The 22,198-nt window shown below is 39.7% G+C and overlaps 1 protein-coding gene across 1 annotated transcript in view; it reads left to right on the forward strand.

Moving 5' to 3' along the window:
* Nucleotides 1–22,198, forward strand: part of PTPRZ1 (protein tyrosine phosphatase receptor type Z1) — a 102,364-nt gene that overhangs the window by 58,989 nt on the left and 21,177 nt on the right. Inside the window, exons 11-14 of the mRNA XM_035893713.1 lie at nt 2,310–2,353; nt 5,473–9,052; nt 12,759–12,903; nt 19,970–20,061. Coding sequence (XP_035749606.1) covers nt 2,310–2,353; nt 5,473–9,052; nt 12,759–12,903; nt 19,970–20,061 — 3,861 coding nt within the window. The remainder of the gene's footprint in view (nt 1–2,309; nt 2,354–5,472; nt 9,053–12,758; nt 12,904–19,969; nt 20,062–22,198) is intronic.

Here is a 22,198-nt window from a genome sequence, read left to right on the forward strand (position 1 = left end):
CTGTCATTAAAATGGACCATGAAAAAACCTCTACAGAACTTCCTAACTAATGATTTAGTTATTTTATTTTAAAATGTAAGCTATAGAATAATCAATATGTGGTTCCAGAAAAAAATAAACAAGCTTGTTCATCAGCCTACATCAATGGGTTGTTTTTTTCGAGGGTGCGGTTCTTCTCCTTGGTGGGGGGATGTTAACAGATTTCTATAATCTCCCATCAAATAAAAAAACTCAGCGAAGGGATTAACAGAACTTCTGTAAGTGTGGGTGTCTAATGCTTTTGACAAATGCATTTTCTGTGACCAACTAAGTTTGAATAGGCTTTGTAAAATGCCCAAAGATTTAGTGTTAATATAAGTTTTGTATATATTTTTATATATGGATGTATGTTAATGCCTCGCCATGGAGACAACAGCAAGAAGCTGTAGTTTTCTGCTGGTGGGATTTGAGAGCACATACCCTGCTGTATACTGTAGCACAATCGGCACATTTTATTTTTCTGACTGAGTCTGGTTAAAGCTCAACTCAAGCATAGTGACCACAGAAAGAATAGATGGAATTTCTCTGTATTAAAAACATTTTTCAGAGAAGTCTGTTGAGTACATAACAGATGGTATGGGTCTGCTGTGGGAAGACTTTCAAACTAATGACTACAATATTTCATTTGTATCATTGAGAAGCCAGGGAATATCATTATCTCCTCCACCCCTTCCTCCCCTCCCCTCCGCTCCCCTTCCCACCCTGCCCCGGAGCCTCCTAGGCTTCCAGGAGTCAGAGGTAAGATGATTTTTTCTCTATCTTGTTAATGAAAGGTTAATTTGGTTCTTGGTAATTTATAAAAGTTTGTCACAAAAGAACAATTTATGGAGATTTTGTTCAGCATTGTTTAGTCAAAATTTGTTTGCGTGCTGTAATCTGCAAATAAAACTGTTTGAGCTTGTTAGTTTGATAAACTTTATCTAGTGTATGTATGTTGCATATAATACATGCCTCGATTTGTTTTGAAAGGCAGATACGGACAGACCAAAGAGAGTACAAATTAAGTCAGAGATTCCCATCTGACTTTGCAGGGATGAGAATTATAAAGATGACATCTTTATACTAATGTCTTGAGGAAACTGGGGTTGGAAATTGTGGAGGAGATGCAGACATGGAGCTCTGCATGATGCTATTGTTAGAATCACTCCCCAGGCTAAGAGACTGGCATTTTTGCTCAGCGCCAGTCAGCCCTCAGAATACGTGCTAGCCCCGCTGTACAGACAGAGTGCTAGGACATTGCTTAGGGGAAAGCCTTGGGAACATTCAGAAAGGGAGTGGACCTTTCTATGGACCACAGGAGCCGTAAGATGAGTTAATGCTGTAGAAGGGGTTAGATTTCCTCTCTGGAGACCTATGCCAGTTCCTACCAAAGACTCGTTAGGTTTCTTGCAACCTGCTTTGAAACCTCTCTTGCTGACCACCATCAGAAGTACAATACTGGATTTGGCCAAAAAGACAGAGAAAGAAGGTGAGAGGCTACCTCTAAACTTAGAGAGAAGGATTTTCACCGGGACTGTAAGAGATTAATTTCTTGATCCTGCTTCAACTGTTATTTATTTATGAAAAGTAGGGAGGCCTCAAAAGCCTTTACAGTAGTCCTTCGCTGAGCGCCCAGTACCTCTTTATTAGGGACTTTTTGTGGGATGTCCTTAGATTAAATCAAGTGGAGTGGGAGTTTGAGAAAGGCCATAAGCACTGGTCTCTAGGAAGGGTGGGTGTCTTCGGTCTGCCCTGACGGAGGCCAGCAGCCTAAGGCATGCTGAAGGCGATGGCATAGCCGTTGCGCTAGTACCTAGCTCCAAGCCTGGGTGCATAAAGGAATTTGCTATGTGAAAATTACAGAACAGATCATTTTACAAGAATATCTTCAGAGCTTTCAGATTAAATTAGAGAAATAGTCACCTCCCAGACTTAACTTTATTCTCTGTCCTGTATTTCTGCATTAAACTGTACTTTCTCATAGGAAACATTCTCATAAAATTGGTTCTCCCTGGCCAGGATGTGGCCAGTGCAGGTCCAACATGTGCTGCCATATCAAATTAGAGCCAGGCAAAGCTGCTGTGGCTGAACGTGTCCTGTCCAGATGAGAGTTGCTACCTTGGAGCTAGTCCTCAACCCAGGTGGTTGGCCATGTCTCTAAACACAATCCTATAAAACATCTTAGACTGGGTCTCAATAAACGTATTAACTAATCAGTTGAGTCCTTGCAGAATTAATAATTCTGTGAATTTAAAATGTTGGATGATATGGTGTGTATTTTTGTTTTATAGAGGCTGACCTCATTCCTGAACTGAATGAAACTGAAGAATATGAGGTATAGCATTCATTTCTATTTAAGAGAGTATTTCAAATACGTACCTTTAACCGAACTGAATTGATATTCTGTGAAAATTTACAAAACTATGTCACCAACTGAATGTATTATCTGCATTTATATATATATATACACGCATATATATCCATGTACAGCCTTCTCTTTCAGCTATATTTCTTCCTAGATAACTCTAGAGCTACCTCACTGCTTAGTTCTCTGGGGCTGGAGATACATGGAAGAGGAAGGGATATGCCTAAATATTTTTTAAAGTGGGGCATCAAGTTGCTGTCACTTCTGAGTGAAGTCTGACAAAATTGTTCATTTAGCAGAGTCAAAGCTGTCACCCAGTGTTAGCTTTTTTAGTTTGTTTAAAGAGAAATCTGACTTGGGCTTGCTTGTGATGGTCTTAGTGTGCAGTTAACTAAAGCAAGGGAGGAAGGCGGTTCTGCTGAAGAGTGAGATTCATGTCTGACTGCTATCAGTGCGCTATCGGATGAATTTAACGGTTATTCCAAAATTCTTGGAGGGTCATTTACTTCTTGAACTCAGGTTAGACTTTACAGTATAACTCTATTTTACACAATTTTGGATGTTTTTATTATAACCTCTTTAGACTTCATTTTTGGTAACAAGGCTTCTGGTGTCCCAGCAAGGAGAGAGGTGAAAATATCATAGAATCATAGAATGTTTTGGGTTGGATGGGACCCCTAGAGGTCACCTAGTCCAACCCCCCTGCAGTGAGCAGGGACACCGCTAACCAGATCAGGTTGCTCAGAGCCCCGTCCAACCTGGCCTTGAATGTTTCCAGGGATGGGGCCTCCACCACCTCTCTGGGCAACCTGTTCCAGTGTTTCACCACCCTCATTGTAAAGAATTTCTTCCTTATATCTAGTCTAAACCTTATCTCTAAACTAAACCTGTTTTAGTTTAAAACCATTACCCCTTGTCCTGTCACAGCTGGCCCTACTAAAAAGATTTTCCCCATCTTTCCTATAGGCCCCCTTTAGGTACTGAAAGGCCATAATCAGGTCTCCCCGCAGCCTTCTTTTTTCCAGGCTGAACAAGCCCAACTCTCTCAGCCTGTCCCCATAGGAGAGATGCTCCAGCCCTCGGATCATTTTTGTGGCCCTCCTCTGGACCCGCTCCAACAGTTCCATGTCCTTCTTGTGCTGAGGGCTCCAGAGCTGGACATTTTTAACAGTCTCTAATACTGATTTACAACATGGACAGTTCCTTCAATACAACTTAAGATACTAATTTGTATCAAGTAATCTCTCAGAATTTTTATTTTATAGTTTCAATCTATGATGACAATATTCTCACTGAGTGGGAAGTCCTTGTTAGTTAAATAGACAGCCTGTGCTTACCTGTCTATCTATTTACCCTCCCTTGTATTTGTGGACAGTGACCAACCAATAATACAGTTATTTCTCTGTTGATGTAAGCGAAATATCTAGGTTATTATATTGCATCTGTCAGGACGGTAACTGAGGGCCAGTGAATGTCAATTGATTTTTACTTGAACCAAGAAGGTTAAACTTGCAGGCATTGCCCTACAGAAAGTAGATTTTCAGAAACAAGGGCCTGTCCAGTCCAGCCTGGATTTGAGAACACAGTCTAGGTGCTGCTGTCCCTACATTTTAGGTATTTAGCTCCTGGAATGAAATCCAAACCTGAGGGTCAAGTCTGAGGTACCTTTGATTGATTGTGTGAGTGCGCTAGAAGTTCCTAGTACAAAAAAAGGGACTGCAGGGTGAAGCAGAGCTCTAGCCTAGTGGTTAAAGCCCTCAACTCTGGTGAGACTGGATAAAAGCTGACAACTCCTGAGTGCCCCAGTTCATAGTTCGTTCAGCAGTGCTTCATCCTGGGTGCTTTCTTTCAAAGGCTGTTGATTTTACATTCTTCTCTCTGCTCACTTCAGTGCAGGAGTGGGAGATGTACTCAGCCTAAAATACAGGGGAAACTGAGGATTTCTTAGACTGGTAACTGTCCCACTCTCCTGTTCTCTGGGTATTTTCTCTCAACATTATGCTTGTGAATAAAAAGAGGTGGGTATTGCCACCACATCACCAAGCCAGCTCTTCAAAAGAAAAAGGAGTTGCGACTGTATTTTGGGAGAGGCTCTGTCCTGCTGGTGTCTCTCAGGGCTATGTGTGCCTATCAAATCAAGTCCCTTCAGAAACTGAATGTGCCTTTCATTCCAGTTTGCAGAGTTGTGCTCGGACAGGTTTGGTTCTGGTGCAGTTCTAGATGGGGGCATAGCACAGAGCTGCAGGCACTGCTGGGTCTAGGTCAAAACGAAAATGCCTGCCAAGCAAGTAGATGCTTCTGCTTATTACATGTTTTTTATTTGAGGCAGGGAAAGTTGGAGAGAGGACAAAAAACTTCAAACTTAGATTCTCAAGGACTGCCTAAATCCTGATTGTAGTTAGGCATGTAATTTTTCTTTTCTTTTTGTGTCTGTCCTTAAAAGTCAAAAGTCTAACACAGATTTTTCACAAAGTGTCATTATTCATGTTCAGCAAACAAAGGGTCATAACAGGGACCAGGTGCTATCACTCACAACACGCGTGAAACTGTTACAGTCATGCTGACCATCCTGAAATCTTATTTTACAGAAAACTCTGAAGATTCACCAGATTTAAGGACAGGTCATAAATATTTTTACAAATTCTGTTACTACGACAATGTAATCAACTTAAGGATATTAGTGCAAATCTCTAAGACATTCTGATAGCAAACCCATTTTTTCATTGATGTGTACCGCGTATACGACTGCATTTTATTAGGAAAGAGGTAGAGCTTTTTTAGTGAAGTAATAAAATACTGTGAGTGGGTTTTGTCTCTCAGAGTAAAAGTAACACAATATTTAAGAAGTTGTTGTGACACAGGATTTTTTTGTTTGGATTGCAAATAAGTAGTATTTTCAAGAGAGAAGAGGATGCCTGTTCTAGCAGCTCAGTATTTTGCTTTAAGACCAACAGTCTTCTCAAATGTTGTATTGTTTTGCCTCTCTTGTTTTTATGGAGCCGGGAAAATGTATTGCAGTTTTGGTTTTCGTTTGCGTGCAGTGTCTATAAACATTTTTAATTGTCTTCGGCTATGATATTTTTTCAAAGGATGAAGTTGATGAAAAGGAAACAGAGGTGGATGAAGAAATTGCAGTGATTCCTAGCACTGACAGTACAGTAAACCAAATGAGGAAAGATTTCCAGGTGACTACATCCAGCTACAGTCAAGAAAAAATGAGGTCAAAACCCAGTGAAGCTAAAAGCAATAGATACTTAACAAGAGAAGAAGAATTGCATGGTAAGGATGATGTTTTCAAAGCAGTTTATTACCCTACTTCTCCACCCGTTAGTGAAATTTCTGAAGAAGAGGAAGATACTTTTTTGGAATCCCGAACAATTACTGGAATTCCTCCTCAGCTCGTTGATTCCACCAAAGGCGTAGAAGAAGAATACATATACCTTTCTTCAGGCACTGAACCAACAAGAATAACCACTACTGGCCATAGCGACGAAGATTTCTTGCTGTCTCCTTTTAAACCTCATCAGGAATCTGATGACTTTTGGAGTTCAGTCCTTACCACTTCTTCAGCACAGCTGGTTACAGAGGAGACCTCCCAAGAAGACACCCTTCCTTCAGGAAGCCCAGATACAAGCATGCATGATGTTCTTTCCCAAGGCTCCATTAAGTATGTTTCAGAAGGTGCAGCACCCTCAAGCTCTGATGAGCCTCCAAAGCATACTTCTTCCACTGATGGAAATTTATGGTTTCGTAATGCTACAGATCTGCCAACTCAAGCTGTTGATACATCGGGTAGCAGGCAATTGTCTCAGACCAGTTACACTGATGCTTATGTAAAGGGATTAAAGCCAGCTACAGTGCCCTATTCCAGCAGCCCAGTGGTTTCACAAGACACTTCAGATGCGGATTTAGAATTGCCACATTATTCTACCTTTGCTTTCTCCTCTGCTGAATTATCACCTCACTCTCTCTCTTCAAGCTCTGGAGAATATGGTTCTGCTTCTGCTGCCAGTGAGGTACTCTCTCAGACAACTCAACCAGTCTATAATGGTGAGATACCTCTTCAACCTTCCTACAGTAGTGAAGTGTTTCCTCTAGTCACCCCTTTATTGTTTGACTCTCAGATGCTCGACACTACCCCTGCTGCATCAGGTAGTGATGTGACCTTGCATGCTACACCTGTATTTCCCAGTGTTGATGTGTCATTTGAACCCACCCTGTCTTCCTATGATGATGTACCTTTGCTTACATTTTCCTCTGCTTCCTCCAGTAGTAAAATGTTTCACCGTTTGTATACAGTTTCTCAAATGTTTCCACAAAGTGCTACTCCAGCTGTTGCAAGTGATAAGGTGTCCCTGCATGCTTCTCTGACATTGGCAGAGGGTGATACATTAATACAGCCAAGCCTTGCTCAATATGCTGATGTGGTGTCACATCAGACTACTCATGCTGCTTCAGAGACACTGATATTTGGTCATACTAGAACTCACATATTTTCTCAAGTTGAACCATCCAGCAGTGATGTAAATATGCATGTACTATCTACAATGTCTGAACCTCCTTATGCTTTGTCTAGTAATGTGGGCTCCCTCCAAAGCTTTACTGTTTCCTATGACTCCGCAGAATTTGTGCATGATTCTGTTGACGTATTCCGTCAAGATCCTTTATTTAGCAGCTATAACAATGTACTGGTGCATAAACCTTCTTCTGTAATATCACAAGCTGATACTTTGCTGCAGCCTACGCGCTCTCTGTCTAGTGATATGGATTGGTCTGAAGCATACTCTGGTAGTGAGTCCCTTTTGCCTGATACAGATACTTTGATGGTACCTAACGTTTCTTCCTCTGATTCTGTAGACGAAATTACGTATGAATCATCTGGGTTTAGTGATGTTAATAACGTGCTTCAAAAAGGTGGTGTTATATATGGAGATGAGAGAGAACTGCAAATTTCCTCTTCTTTAAGTGAAATGGCTTCCGGTGCTGAAAGTAAAGTGATACCTGAACTTTCTACATCTGTTTCTGATAATGATGTAATTAAGCAGAATACGTCTCTGCAAGAAAGCCCACTTCCTGTTTCTAGCACAAAGGGAATCCTTCCAGTCTCTCTTGCTTTTCCCACTACTAAGATATTTGATCATGATTTTAGTAAACTTACAGAAAATCACCTTTCTGTTCAGCCTTTGCATGTTACAACTCCAGCCTTTGATGACACTTTGCTTAAACCTATGCTTAGTGCAAGCTCAGATCAAGCTCTCTCTGCCCCTGCTTATAGCAAAATGTTATCCTCGACTCAGCCGTACTTTCATGAGACCTCAGCTACATTAAATAACGAAGCATTACTGCAATCCTCCTTCCAGTCTTCTGGCGATGGCCCTCTGCTTAACACGGCTGCAGTTGTGCCTAGTGACCCAATATTGGCTGAAAGCTTCAGGGTTCATAAAGATAGTTCTACATTTGACCAAATATTGCACCACATGGCACCAGGTTCTGCTACAACTGAAGCCCTGCTGCATTCTACATCTGCACCTTCCGTTGCTGATATGTTGTCAAACACTTTTAGTAAGCCCACAGCGTCACTTCAAGGTTTATCTGTTTCTTATGCAAGTGAGGAATATGTTTCATCCAGTCTGTTTAACAGTGAAGATACTCAGCAGGTTATGCCTTCATTGTACAGTAGCGATGTTTCATTCCAGCTGACCAGTTTAGAAAACACAAATGCCTTTCCCCCCCAAGCAGCGAATGCCGTAACAACTCCCTTCCTAACAGGCGGTACATTACCACATGTAGCTACTCCTGCAGACAGCCATATCTCTTCAAGTGTTTTTGAAAGAAGTGAGGCTGCCAGTGTCTCTTCAAGTTCTACACTTGGTTTTGATCCTGTTCATGTGCCTGCAGTTGTTTCTGATTCTGACGAGTCCATTCATCACACTCGTCCTTTGCCAAATGCACATATTTCTGTTACGGCTGTTCCTCCCAAAAGTGAGATCCCTGTAACTTTGAGTAGGTTGCTGGTTCCTTCTAGAGAATCTTCTGGGTTGTCTCCCAGTATCATGTCCAGTACCGATTCGTGGCCTTCTGTAGTTGAGGATGACTACGATGAATATGACGATGGCTTCCCTGTAAGTAACTGTATCTCATGCACTTCCCATAGAGAAGCTCAGGATATGGTAGTAGAGGAACAAGATGCAAAGGTAAACAATAAGAAGGAGCAGAGTAACCTAATTTTAAGCTCACACTCTGAGAAACCTGAAGAAGAGGAGAAAATTGCGACTGCTGCAGCAGACAGTCAGATAAACCGTGCCACGGACAGACATAATTATACAGCTGTACCGACTTTGACAGCGAGTGTGATACCTACGAAGCACAACGACCCGGCAGTTTTGGAGAACCACATTCAGACTGCTAGTGTCCCGTTACAAAACACATCAGAGTCTAAGTCTTGGGCTGTTTTTACAAGTGATGAAGAAAGTGGTTCTGGCCAAGGTACCTCAGATAGCCTTAATGATAATGAAACTTCAACAGATTTCAGTTTTCCTGACCTTAATGAGAGAGACACTGAAGGGGCAGTTGAAGCAGGTAACTCAGAATTAACTCCTGGATCATCACAGTCGTCAGCCTCATCTGTTACTAGCGATCACTCATCAGTATTCAACATCTCTGAGGCAGGTTAGTTATGGATAAGTCTAATGAATGCCATGGAAAGCTGTGAGGGGATACTTTTGTGCCATAGGGAATGAGAAGGTTTATCTACATATAATTAAAGGAGAACGTAGCAGTGCCAGTGGGTGTGATGAAGGAAGCACTGGGGAACAGGGGGTGCATGCTGAGCTGGCTATCTTGTGAATGCTACTTCTGGCTACTTAAAACTGCACCTGAAATACTCTTCAGTAAGAAGATTCATGCTCTGCTTTTGGATAGATACGTACTGTCAGCAGAAGTTGGGTGGTGCACAGTCTAAAACCAGAATTTGTTTCGATGTTAATTGTTTAATTTTAGTTTTAAAGGTTTGAGAGGGACGTAAGTTCTCTGTACAAAGACAAGTGCTGCCCTTACGGAACTATGCCAGAGGAAACATACCTCTGAGATTCTGGTTTTTAACTTACAGCAGCATATTTCCTCCTTGTGCTTTGTTTTGTATTTTCTAAGATGTATTGAGCAAGGAAGAAGATGCTTCAGTTTGATTCTGATTCATCTTAACGCATAAAAGCATTCTTTTTCATTCTTACTCTGTATGCCACCTTCAGATTTCAGTGAAATGCAGACTTTTGGTGCCAGATTTGCATATTTCAAAAATACTTAGAGCCAGATTCTCCTGTACCTGTTTCTTTTTAGTGCTATTTTCCTATTTAGTCCTCTTAAAGTCAGCAGGAGTATTTGTGATCTGTGATTCCAAGGATAAGGTCAGAAGGCAAAACTGAACCTCACATAGATAAAACCCTGATAAATATAAAACATTTCCTTTGTATTTAAAAATGCATTGTGCAAAACCCTGAAGTATTCAGACACATAATTTCCATTGCTTCTTGTTAGAGCATTGAAATCCAAGAATGAAATCAGAAATTATCTATGATGTTTGAAAAGAACCTCAACAAACGAGGTTAAATTGATATTTTAGAAAATAAATTGAGCTTCCATTAAGGACTGACAGCATCTGTAGAGGGCAGTATCATTCAGCTAAACCCACTAAGGAATGGAATCCACAAAGCATGGGAAATTTTCAGCCCAGTCCTACAAATACACAGTTAAATCACATGAGGTTATATTTCTCATGAGCAACAGAATACTAATACAAAAAGGTGGTAAATTGACACTCTGTGTAGCTGGGGCTGGTAGAATGTGAAAAATAGAAAATAAAAATTAAAAGAAAGTAGGTAACATACTGAAACTAGTTGGAGTCCTAACAAGGTAGGCGTTATAAAACTGAATCGATAAGTGAATTAATTCAGTAGGTAAGTTCTTACACATTGTGTAAAATGCACATTTCTTTAAAAACGAGCAAAAATAACATCAATATTTCAAAACTTATGTTACTAACATGAATGAGTGTTACCATAGGAGTTTTATAGTTTACATAATGGGTGTAATTTGAATTGTTACTGATAGTAACTCAAGACAGGTTATACGTTACTGGAGGAGAAGGAGGAGGAGGAGTACAACAGACTTAGAGTTTGTCTTCTAGATATTATTGAAAGACACTATACAGTATCATTTCATGTACATTATTTTTTCCCAATAAATGATGCCAAGTATTGTCTTTTAATAAACTGAAAATTCAATGTGAGCATGTCTAACATGGTCTCCTGTAAATCAAAGACATCTGTGCTTAATTCAGTTATAAAGAAACAAAATGAAACAAAGCAAGACAAAACAAAACAAAACCCTTCTCAGCTGAGAACTTATTTAGACATTACAGTGAATTCACCAGAAATTGATGAAATGTCTTCCTGTTGTGACCATTACAGAAAAAAAAAATTGTCATTTAAACTTTTCCCAGTCTTTGTAGTTGTTGATGCATATCTATGCTTGTTCTGAACTAGGGCTTTCTCCAGTGGACTTCCATGGCTACCTAAACCTTTCAGCTTCAGTTGAAAAACTGTAAGAGAAATTAATATAAAGAAATATGCAAAGGATCCAAACACATCAATTATTAGGGAGTGAAGAAATCTACTATAGATGAGACTGCCTTTTCAGCTGCCGTCATTGGACTGATGGCCAAGTAGGCAAGAAACCCTCCGTTACAGGAGAAGCCTGCTCTTCATTCCCCGTAGAAGGATCCTAAATAGGATTTGGTCACACAGTTTGAAGGAACCCTGTCAGCACACAGATAAGACTGAGATTTATGCTGTGAATTAGTCCAGAGTTGGAAAAGCAAGTATGAATGCTTCAAAGGGATCATATTCTGATCTCTCATGCATACACATAGTTTCTTCTGAAATCAGTAGGAAATACTGATTTTAGCCTACTCACCAGAAACTCAGAACAGCTTTTTCAGAAGCAACTTGTGCCTGCAATCACTTTGCCCACTGAGCTACAGGATTTAAAGAGTAGTGATTGAGTTGGGTGTTAAAAGTACTTTGAACTAAAACTGGGAAGATGTCTACAAGATCAGAGCCTAGACCTTTTTATATATAAAGCCCTGACAGCCCCTAAACTCAAGAAAATGGAAGCAGGCAGAGAGCCACCTGGAAATCTATTCTGTGTGAAGCTGTATGGGTTTTGACATCCTACTTAGAACATGTGATTTGTTGTCATTTTTTTTTTCAGATCCAACTCCATTCCCTCCTCCCTTTTGTCTGAAAGCTTTTTATTCATGTAGAATTGGTCCCTTGGAATCCCATTGGAGTGCAGCTGATTTCTAGACAGCAAAATTCTGCTCCCATACAGAACATTCATTCAATTAGGGCTGTTCACAAAAGCAAAAAACATTCTTAGAAATTCTAAGGGTTTAATTATAACAAGTGCAAAAGTGCTTATTTCTGTGTTTTAACTCATACAATGGTCACAGATCACAATAAACTGCACAGATTGAAAAGAATCAAGTCATTTTGTGTCAAAATCACAGTTTTAAAGTGTTTACTTCTTGAGGTATGACCAAAATTAAAAATGCAGAATCGGTCTCGTCCACCACTGTGTTCCCTTATTTAATGAGATTATAAAATATATTGGTTTAACCTTCATACAGATTCCTGTGCCCAAATATTTCTGTTGCCCAGCATTACAAGGCTGACAGAAATGTGAAATCTAGACAATATCCAAATAATAATTTGATCATCTGTAGAGATGGAGGTAGGAAATTTAATTCTGGCTCCAGTGTATTTGGGGGAGGAAGTACTGCAATTGGATTCAAAGAAAGGATATATCTATAAGGCGAATTACAGAATGGGCAATATATTGAAATACAGAAGACTTAACTGCAATACGGCAAGCAGGTAGGGATTATTGTAAGAAAATTTTACTATTAAAGTATTAGCCAGAGAAGTGATATGCAGTGTATGAGTGACAGTTTTATATCAAAATGTTCTTTACACATTCCGATATTATATATTCAGATTCCTTAACTCAGTTGGCTTTCAGCTAATAAACAGATGAAAATAAAAAACTTTCTTCTCCTATATTTTAACAACAATCTGCTATTCTTACAAAGAGAAGTCTCCACTGCTGGAAGGCTGAGTCACATAAGCTTGAACACTTTGCTTTACCCTCTATCTGCTTATTTTCTGTAAGCTGGTTTGCAAATGTATATACTTCCTGCAGTACGTAGTACAAAATAGAGGTAAGTGGTATTAAGTAGGCTCATTATAAGACACATTCACTCATGCTGTGCATTTGTCAGAATTTAAACATGGACTGTTTCAATTTTCTCTGACTGCAGAGGCAAGTAATAGTAGCCATGAGTCTCGTATCGGTCTAGCTGAGAGTCTGGAATCAGAGAAGAAGACAGTTATACCACTTGTGGTCGTATCAGCCCTGACTTTTATCTGTCTAGTGATTCTTGTGGGTATTCTCATATACTGGAGGTAAGTTGTTTTTCGGTTGGCTTTTTTTTTTTTTCAGTTCTAAAGAGCTCTGATTTGAAAAATGTGATTGACATTATTGAGCTGTTTTACAGGAGGGAGGCTGGATCTTATCTCTCACTGTATTGCTCCCAGTGCTACAGTGACATAAAACTGATAAAATAAGGTGGTTGCTGTCCAAAATGCTCAACTACAATTCTTTTTGGTTGCAGAGGGTCAAACCATTGCAAATAGTTTATTTCCATTTTGAGAGACTTGTGATTATTAATGCCTAGAAGCCAAGTAACTTAACAGAGCACTGGGAAGAACAGGAGGGAGAAGAAAAATAAATAGCATGGCATGGGTTTGTTTCCTATCTTTCCAATCCTTTAACAGTTAAAAAAGGTAGTTGTCAATTTAGAATGGGAATCTGTGGTCCTCGACAGGACTATGTGAGTAAGCAATTCATACAGGACTGTCGGAGCACGCTGTAGCTGACGTTGTATGCAAGACAGAAGTGGGCTAGTATAATAGTATAAATGTTTTAAGATCACTTACTCAGTAGCTCTTATGATGTTCTGTGATTAAAGAGTTGTTCTGCTTTGTGATTCTGCCTATTTCTGAACCCAAATTTTCCCCCCAGCCTTTCAAACCATTCAGTGGGTAACTAAGGATTCATTTCATGTGCACACAGATGCTCAGGTTCCCTCATGGGCCTGTTCCTCTGTGACTTGATAAGACCTTAAGAAAAGAAATTAGGCTAAAGAGGAGTGATAGCTATAAGATGTCATGGTAACATAATCGGTGAGGGCAAAAGACTGTATCTATACTGTGAAATAAAACAGACCAGCTGGCGTGGCACAGATTTATTCTGTACAGCTGAAGTCTCTTCCCTCGTGGGGAAACAAGAGTGGCTGCATTGACACTGCCTACTGGGGATGGTCTGTGCCCTGTGCTAACCCCAAACTGTGCATCCAGTTAGCCACGTGGCAGTACGTGGCAGTGCCCCAGCCTTTGGCTCTGTTTTATTGGTTCCAGATAAAGCCAGAGAGTCTTCCTAGGGACATGTCTGCGTAAGCTCTCACAGGGCTTTCAAAATCCGTGCACAACCCCAGCACTTTCTCGAGTGTGCAGGTTGCCAGGGAGAAAACGCAGTGGTCCAGAAGGGGGTAAATAAGTTGCAAAAGCTTCCTGCCATGGAGATTCTTGCTGTTTGGTGATTGCCAGGAACCTGATCCTGTTCTGCTTCTGCAGTGCTAACATATAAACCAGCAGCAAGAAACAGGACCTCGCTCTTCCAGGGGCTCACAGATGCTTCTAGGACTTGTTTCTTCTTTTTTTTTTTTTATTTTCTACTCAATCCTGCTTAATCAAAAATGTATAAAAGTGGTGAAGAACCAGGAGCTAGACCCCAGACTGCTGTTTCCACGTTACTGACTACTGTAATCTCTAGGCTAGGATGTCAGGGTTGTGCTAACTGACTTTTTTCCTAGTGTCCTGAAACTGGTTTTCTGTCAGCTGAGCAGGTTATATCCCACGTGGGGACAGAATACATCCCGTCCCTGAAAGCACTAGATTTTAAGAAACTGAGTTCAGGCTTCCTTTGTTCCAGGCAAGAGTGCCAGCGAGTCAGCCAGCCTTCGGCATGATTAAAGACACATTTGAGCAATGAATTTTCAGAAAGATTTCTTCTTCTTTCCAAAGAAGTAGCTAATTGCCATAAGAATTGCACAACTCATTTCTTAGTTTATGTCTAGTGGGGTAATTGTACTGTCCATCGCAGGATTTCCAGCTAACCGCTTCCATATTGAGAACCTTTTCCTGTCTTTGTTACGCAACATGAATGTTCATCTTCCAAAGAGTCTCATCCCTGAAGCTAAATAGTATTTGAAATCGCCTCTGTTTGCCAAAGAACACCATCCATTTTAAGACCCAGATTGTACAGTGCAGTTCTAGTAATCCTACATGTTACAAGCTTGTTTTTGTCGAATAACATTGTGTTCATTTCGTATTCTTTCTCTGGGAATGAACAATTCTGTAACATGGGTCTTTCAAAATAAAACAAAAATCCCGTTAGCAGTAATATCTTCTTGAACTTGAATTTAATCTTTTCTGTATTTCTTGTGTACTACAAAATAAAATGTGGAGCTCTTTTTTTGTTAATCCTCAAGAACATTTTCTTGGCATTATAACGCCAGTAACATGTTTCTTATTTCAGAGGAATGAAACATAAACAGTATGTATTGTAGGTAGGACTTCATGGCCCTCTTTCAAAGGTGCCAAGACCCTCACCTCCTTTTAAAGCCTGGGAAAAATCAGAACATTAACTTTATTGCTACGCAGCTTTCTTTATGCCTGGAAAATATTAGTAAAAAGTCTACAAGCATTTTTATGGTTAGGTTTAGTGTATTTTGAAATAATTGAGGTAAGCTGGCAATTTTCTTTCTATAATGCTTTTTTTATGTTGGCGAATTATTTTCACTTATTAAAGCTCATAAAAAGTTTAGGTTTGCAAGTTACTCTATATTCCTTTGGCAACAGTACTCAAAAAATTGCATTGGTCTATCCTAGCTGGGTATTTGAGTGAACAGTGCTTTGAGTTGTTTCCACTATTAGCTCCTAATCTGAATATGCAAAAGGTGTGTTTAACATGCAAAAGGTGTGTTATTTGATTTAAAAACCAAATAACTACCAAGAGCAACAAGTTCCACTTTCTCAAGGTTAAAAAAAAGGCAAAATTATTTTGTTCTTCACTTGAATGACTTGTATCAGAAAAATAATTCTGTACCATCTGTTGTTTGGGTTTTGGTTTTGGGTTTTTTTTTTTTTTTTACATGAAATTGTTAATCAGCACTTGAGGAAATTCCCCAATCTCTTCACTATCTCATTAGGCACAATTTCAATCTTTCTGTGATAAAACACTCATTTCTCTGACAGGGATGAAAACTTTTAATGGCAATATTGTCCAAAGATTGTCTAAGTACCAGTAGGAAAACACGCAATTTTGAACTACTTTAATTCTGTGTATCAAATCTTCTGTAATTCAAGCAATTTCCAAGCAAAGTCGTTTTCCTTTTGTTTCTTCAGCATGATTAAGATTACAGTGGAATAATCAAGGAGATTCTTTTGCCTGTTTAATGGCCTTGCCATCCAGATAGATTTTTTTTTTTTTATAGCTTTAGAGAGAATTTTCTATCCAAATCTAGAGTCTATCCATCTCTCTCAGTATCTATCGACTGAGTCCTTGCAGCAGAGATGCAACAGGGATATTTGAACTCCTTGCTTTCTTCTTTTAATTTCTGGATGGCTTCATCATTCCCATTTTGCTGAATTAACCTTATCTGTTAAGGTGACTGAAATTCAAAGCTTCTCCGTGATGACATACCATATACTGGAAATTGTTTATGCATGTGTGCGCTCTTTTGGACAGTTCATAAAAGTGATCAGTGGAAATAAACCCAACGAAATGATGTGTAGGAAGAAATGACAGGCTATTTGTGCAGATCAGTTTTTATAAGGGTTATCATAAGAAGAGCTTGGAAAATAGTAAAATGATAACAGTTGTCAGTGGGAGTTGTACCATTCAGAACTCTTTTTCAACAAATACATGTGAATCTCAGTAAGAGACTACTAGCATACTACTAATAACGTCAACAGCAAACTGCTAATGCAGCTCCAGCTACATTTCTATCTATAGACACACTGAGTATCAGCTGGCTGTCATGAAGCCTCCTAGAAGTTACATGACGGCAGTGCTTTCAGAAATGACCAACCCAATGACAGCCAACACCCTGAGTAGTCGTTAAAATTACAGTTTTCCTCTACCACCCTGTATCTTTGAAACACAGCTGTCAGAGAATGTTCATTTTCTTATCCATGATTTGAACTGTCATCTTGAATCCTGTGTTAGGTTTATGGGAACAGAGTTGAGAACCCTCTCTAAGAAGAGTTAAACTCGCACATGCACTAAAAACAGATTTAAACTTACAAAGGCCACACTCGTCCATCCATGAAGGAAAAACTTTTCAACTATGCAACACCAAATTGTAAAAAAAGAGTTAATAAAATTTGAAAATTAAAATCTCAGTTGATAAGCACTTAAAAATTAATTAGAATTATTTAAAAATTGAATAATTGGAATCAGTGGATCCATTGAGGATCCACTGAAAGATCCTTTGGAACCATTGGATCTTTAAATGATAGGAACCATTTAAAAATAAATTCCAGTAAGTGTTTTGGAATACCTATTGGCAGATATCCTGTAAGCACAAAAGACCCTGAAATTCTCAGCGAAAGAAGTAATCATGCCTCTAAGACCACTCTGGGCAAGCACGGGATGCGCAAACCCATCCTGTCACAGATGCCCCCTGACTTGTGAGGTTCAACTCCCTTCCTTAGCCGACGTGAGTGGTGAACGCCCCTTGGTGACAATCCCAGACAAGCTCTGAGCGGTCCCTGCCCCAGGGGAGAAGCAGGCAGCACGTGTCCTCAGCCAAGGTCCAGGCTCCCACACGCCAGAAGAGCGATGCCCTCTGTGGTCTGAGGCACAGCCTTGTCCCGAGGAGTTCACATTTAAGTGTTGGTTCAGATCCAGTATCCCTCCTGTTAAACCGAAGAGCTGCCGCTGTGTGGCTTCCTGTACAGATACAGGCGCTCTAATTAATTCAGTGGCTTAGCACAATCTCCATATATGAAGCGTGTGTTCGAAGAAGCGCGGTGTCTAAATTACAAATTACAGTTTTAGGTTGAAGATCTAAATGCTGTGATGAAAGGTGTAAATTAAATAATCAGGTTAACATTGAGTGATGGGACCTTTGTCTGGAAGTTTGAAGTAGTCATCACTTTTTTCATTAACAACAAGTGATAATTAACGAGACATGGTTATTAACATTAGGTTTAGTCATGAAGGCTTTCACTGCTGATGCAGAAGCAGATGGAGTGCCTGTTTATGAGTCTTAATACAAGTTAAGTCAACTGCTATGAATTTGTCTCCCAAATGTGCTAAGGGTGTAATTTATTTTCAGCCACAATTAACTTGTTAAAGATTAAAGATACAGTGGCTCAGCGAGGGATAGTGAATGTATGGCATATGATGAGGACATTTTAAGTACTGCTTTAGATGTGAAAGGCATTATGCTAATTAAATTCCTTTTAGCTCAATCTTTTCTCAAGCAAGGAGATGACAAAACTCTGTAATGTTAGTCCATAAACTTTGTGTATGACCATTCTTCATAAGCAGTAGGCATTAAGGGGAGGACATTTTTTGGGTTTAGAGCTTTAGTGTCAAGCTGGTTGGCATGTTTGGTTGGTTGGTGCTGGTTTTAGTAAGCACAGTACATCAGCATTCTCTGTGCCCAGCAGGCAGGGCCAGACTTTCCAGAAGTGTTCAGTGGTTTGAAGTACTTTGATACTTGCCTCCCTCTCACAGACGTTTCGCACATGGTCCTGCTAGCACTGAGGCAGCCTCTCACACCTCAGCAGCCACCACCTCTGTGGGGTGGAAATGTTAGAGCCTCTTTAAAAATTAGAAAGATCTTCCCAAGCACGTCTTGACTGTTCTTGGTCTGCATCCAAAATTGCCATTTCTAAGTAAAACTAAGTACATAATGGAGAGTCTTATTCCAAACATGTCATGCAAAGCCAAAGCTTCTCTGTGGCCATCACAAATATGCTTTTAGAGGATTCTAGCTGGACTCCAAGTTTAATGGTCATGTGAATCACCAGAACTATTTTGCACACCACAGTCTTCCCTTTGATGTAGCTGTCCACTTTTCCTTGTGTTTTAGGAGAATTTGCATTGCACACAGACAGAAAATTCCCAACACGTTCTGAGAGTACGGGCACGTTTCCCAGAAGCTTAATTCAAATAAGCTTACCAAGGTCTTTATGATCTACATTAAAGGTGCTGGAAAGAATGACAATATCCACATATTCCCTATCTGTTTCTCAAAGTAGCCTCAAAATTTCTTTTTGATTATAACAATTATGTGAGGGGTTTTATCCATGTAGTGATACAGGAACAGTACAGAAGAATTTAAAATGCCAGTGATTAGACAAAATAACAAAAGGCTGTATAATAGCTTCAGCCAACAGCTTTGAGGAAGCAGAATCTTATAAATATAAAATGAGATTAATATTTTCCTGATGCATATATTTCTTTTTAAAATTAATGATTAGTGAATAATATTTCAAATAGATTAAGTGTCCCAGAGTAAAGATTGTTATTAGCATGTCTAATCATATGGAGATTTTTTAATTAAGGAGGCTTTGCAATGCTTACAGCAGCAGTTGGTTGTTTCGTCCCTTGAATAGCTTGGACTCTTAACAGATGCTATTCTTATTATCTTCACATCTGGATTACAGCACAGATACAAATAACATTGTGGGTCACAGCTAAGGTTGATTCCATCCTTCGATGTTTTTGCAACAAAGCTAGCATCTCCTGGAGTTACAAATTCCCCTGTTTCTGTCTGTCAACTTCGAGAAGTGGTTAAGGCGTCCCTCAGTGTTGCAGTTACATTATGAAAAAACTGTTTAGCCCGTCAGAGTAGTTCCAGAGCCGCCGTTTTGTCTTATTACAGGGTAGATAATTCCATTAATTCCAATTCCATGTCTGCAGTAGGACCTATCCATGAGTTACCAGAACTGATCTGGTACACTGCTCCATCTTCAGGCTAGCGTAGTCACATGAAAGGGAACAGTAATTATGTGTGCCAATTTGGATAAGCAAGGAAGACAATGGCATTTTTTATACTTGGAATTGTCGTGCAGCATCTACAGTGGCTCCTGATGCAGAGCTCCTCTTTCAGCTTTCACTATGTCTGATGTGTGCTCTGTCTTCTGCCTCTGGTATAGGTAAAGATGCATGAACTATCTATTACGCTGAGTTAATAATGCAGCATCTTCAAGTTGTATGCATAGTTTGGTGGTGTGTTGGGGAATATTTATGTTACAGCAGTAATAGTTGACACTCCATGAAAACTGGTTTTCGAAACGTGATTTCTTTCTTACTCAATAATGCCAGAATTCCAAAAGGACTCAGATAATCTTTTAATTTTTGCAATATTTATTTATGTTTCTTCCCCTCCAGGAAATGTTTCCAGACTGCTCACTTTTATTTAGAAGACAATACGTCACCTCGAGTGATTTCTGCTCCCCCAGCTCCAATCTTCCCAGTCTCAGGTATTTTTTGTCAACTGTTCTGTGCGTTGGTGTTAGCTGTTGGAAGACGCGGCCTTGTATGTGTCCATATCAATTCCTCACCTACTGTGATATCTGTAAACCAGAGATTTATACCCTCTTGTACTAATAAACCCAGGTGCACTTGGCAGAGGCAGAGACTAGTGTTGCCAGTATTCTCTCCTGTAGGCAACGCAGGAGAAATATCCTCACCTTACAGAGTTGTCTCAAAGATACGCCATGCCTTCTAGCCACTTGAGGGGCAGCCTCACTAGAAGTGGCTTCTAGCGTAGCCATCTGAGCTCCGCTGAATAGCTCCAGGTCATTGTCACAAAGCAGAGGATTACACCAGCAACATAGTCTGCCGTATTTCTTCCTTTAGTGGAGTTTGTCACTTTTATGTAAACATGACTGATTCTTTTCACCAGCAGGACCAATATATGCCTCATCTATCTGCATTTCATTTGCAATTACAATGTTTTCTTTAACTGAAAGATATTACTAGCATATTTACTGCTAGTAAAGTTCTCTGTGAGCCTCTCATAAAAATGATACCCAAGTGCAGAATGTTATTAGCGTCTTCTGGTTCCATATCCCCCACAGTTATTTGGTGAAACTGTTTCTTTTCTTTCCTCCTCAAAGAGTATCAGAGGAGCATGTGCAGCCCTCCCAGCTTTTTCAGTCTGAGTAGAATGAAAACTACCTTAAATAGATTAATTCTCAGGCTCTGGAATGGGCTGCCCAGGGAGGTGGTCGAGTCCCCATCCCTGGAGGTATTTAAAAGAAGGGTAGATGAGGTGCTTAGGGACATGGTTTAGTGGTGGGATGGCAGTGCCAGGTTAACGGTTGGACTTGATGATCTTAAATGTCTTTTCCAACCTAAATGATTCTATGATTCTAAGATTCTATGAATTCTGCAGCAGATCCCGAGCCACATTTTCACACAGGAGAGGATATCTTGTTCCCCAATAAATGCTTTTGCACACTGTGCTATTACACAGGGGGATTGGTTCCCTTGGGACGGCTAAGGGAAGCAAAATCAGCCCTTGTAGATAACTAGTAAACACATTTAATTAAATAAATCCCAAACATTAGGCTTCTGTTGTAACTGAATTGTAGGCATCTTTAAATGCCTCTTGTATTGATTGCTATTGTTAGGAGACGCATAACCTTTTTCTAAATGGTTAATAGGCAGGGATAAAGCTTCATTTCTGAAAACATGATTATATATGAATGTCAAGTGGCAATCATTATAGGAAATCTCTGCTCTTACTCTTTATCATTAACTATATTGCAGTACAACTGTGTAATTTTCTTGCAATTTTTCCTGACCAGCTCATCTCAGGGAGACGGTGTTTTCCATTGTCATAGGACAGAATTGCACTTACAGTTATTCCGTGTGCTTAAAATACGTGTTTTGATGCTGGAGGTTTTCCTTCTGAAATACTGATAAATATTAAAGGGAAAAGTGTTTCTAAGCAACTGAAAGATATATAAAATATTTTCTGGGAAAAGCTGCAAGCACTGAGAAAATATTTTTGGTTTATTTTGCGTGCCACAGACGTCAAGTGAGCAGTTGTTGTGTTTTCTATTGCACAAGTGTTTCAGCAGTGTAATTTTACAGCATTTTAGACTAACTGTGATTTAATACTGGCAAAGAGCATAGAGCAGGAAGAACATTTTGTAACTAACTGCTAAGTTTAATTTTTCATTATAATTGTGGCTAAAAGCACACTCCACAGATCTCATTATGTGTTAAGTTTTCCTTTTGTGAGGTTTCATTGGCAGAGATAGGAGAATTGCAGTTATTCACAGAAAAGGCCCTGGCACTTCACAGCATAATTCAAAAACGCATTCAGAACAACTAACGAATTACAGGGTAATATTAGGACCTACTATCAACCTTTAAGTAGTTTCAAGTGATACCTGCCATCCAGATATAACATATATTCTGGAGTCAGAAGTGATTGAATTGGGAGATTAGCACTGGCAAGGAAGTAAAAAGGTAATTACACAAAACCTGAGATCTCTTTCTCCCTTACTGTCCTCGCTCTTAGGATCATCTACCTTCCCTTCTGTTTTTGTGTTTGCATATCATTAGAATAAACACTTTATGCCAGGTTTCATGTCTGAAGTGTGA

The sequence above is a fragment of the Egretta garzetta genome, unplaced genomic scaffold (genome assembly GCF_000687185.1).
Source record: "Egretta garzetta isolate BGI_Z169 unplaced genomic scaffold, ASM68718v1 scaffold64, whole genome shotgun sequence".
NCBI classification, from domain to species: domain Eukaryota; kingdom Metazoa; phylum Chordata; class Aves; order Pelecaniformes; family Ardeidae; genus Egretta; species Egretta garzetta.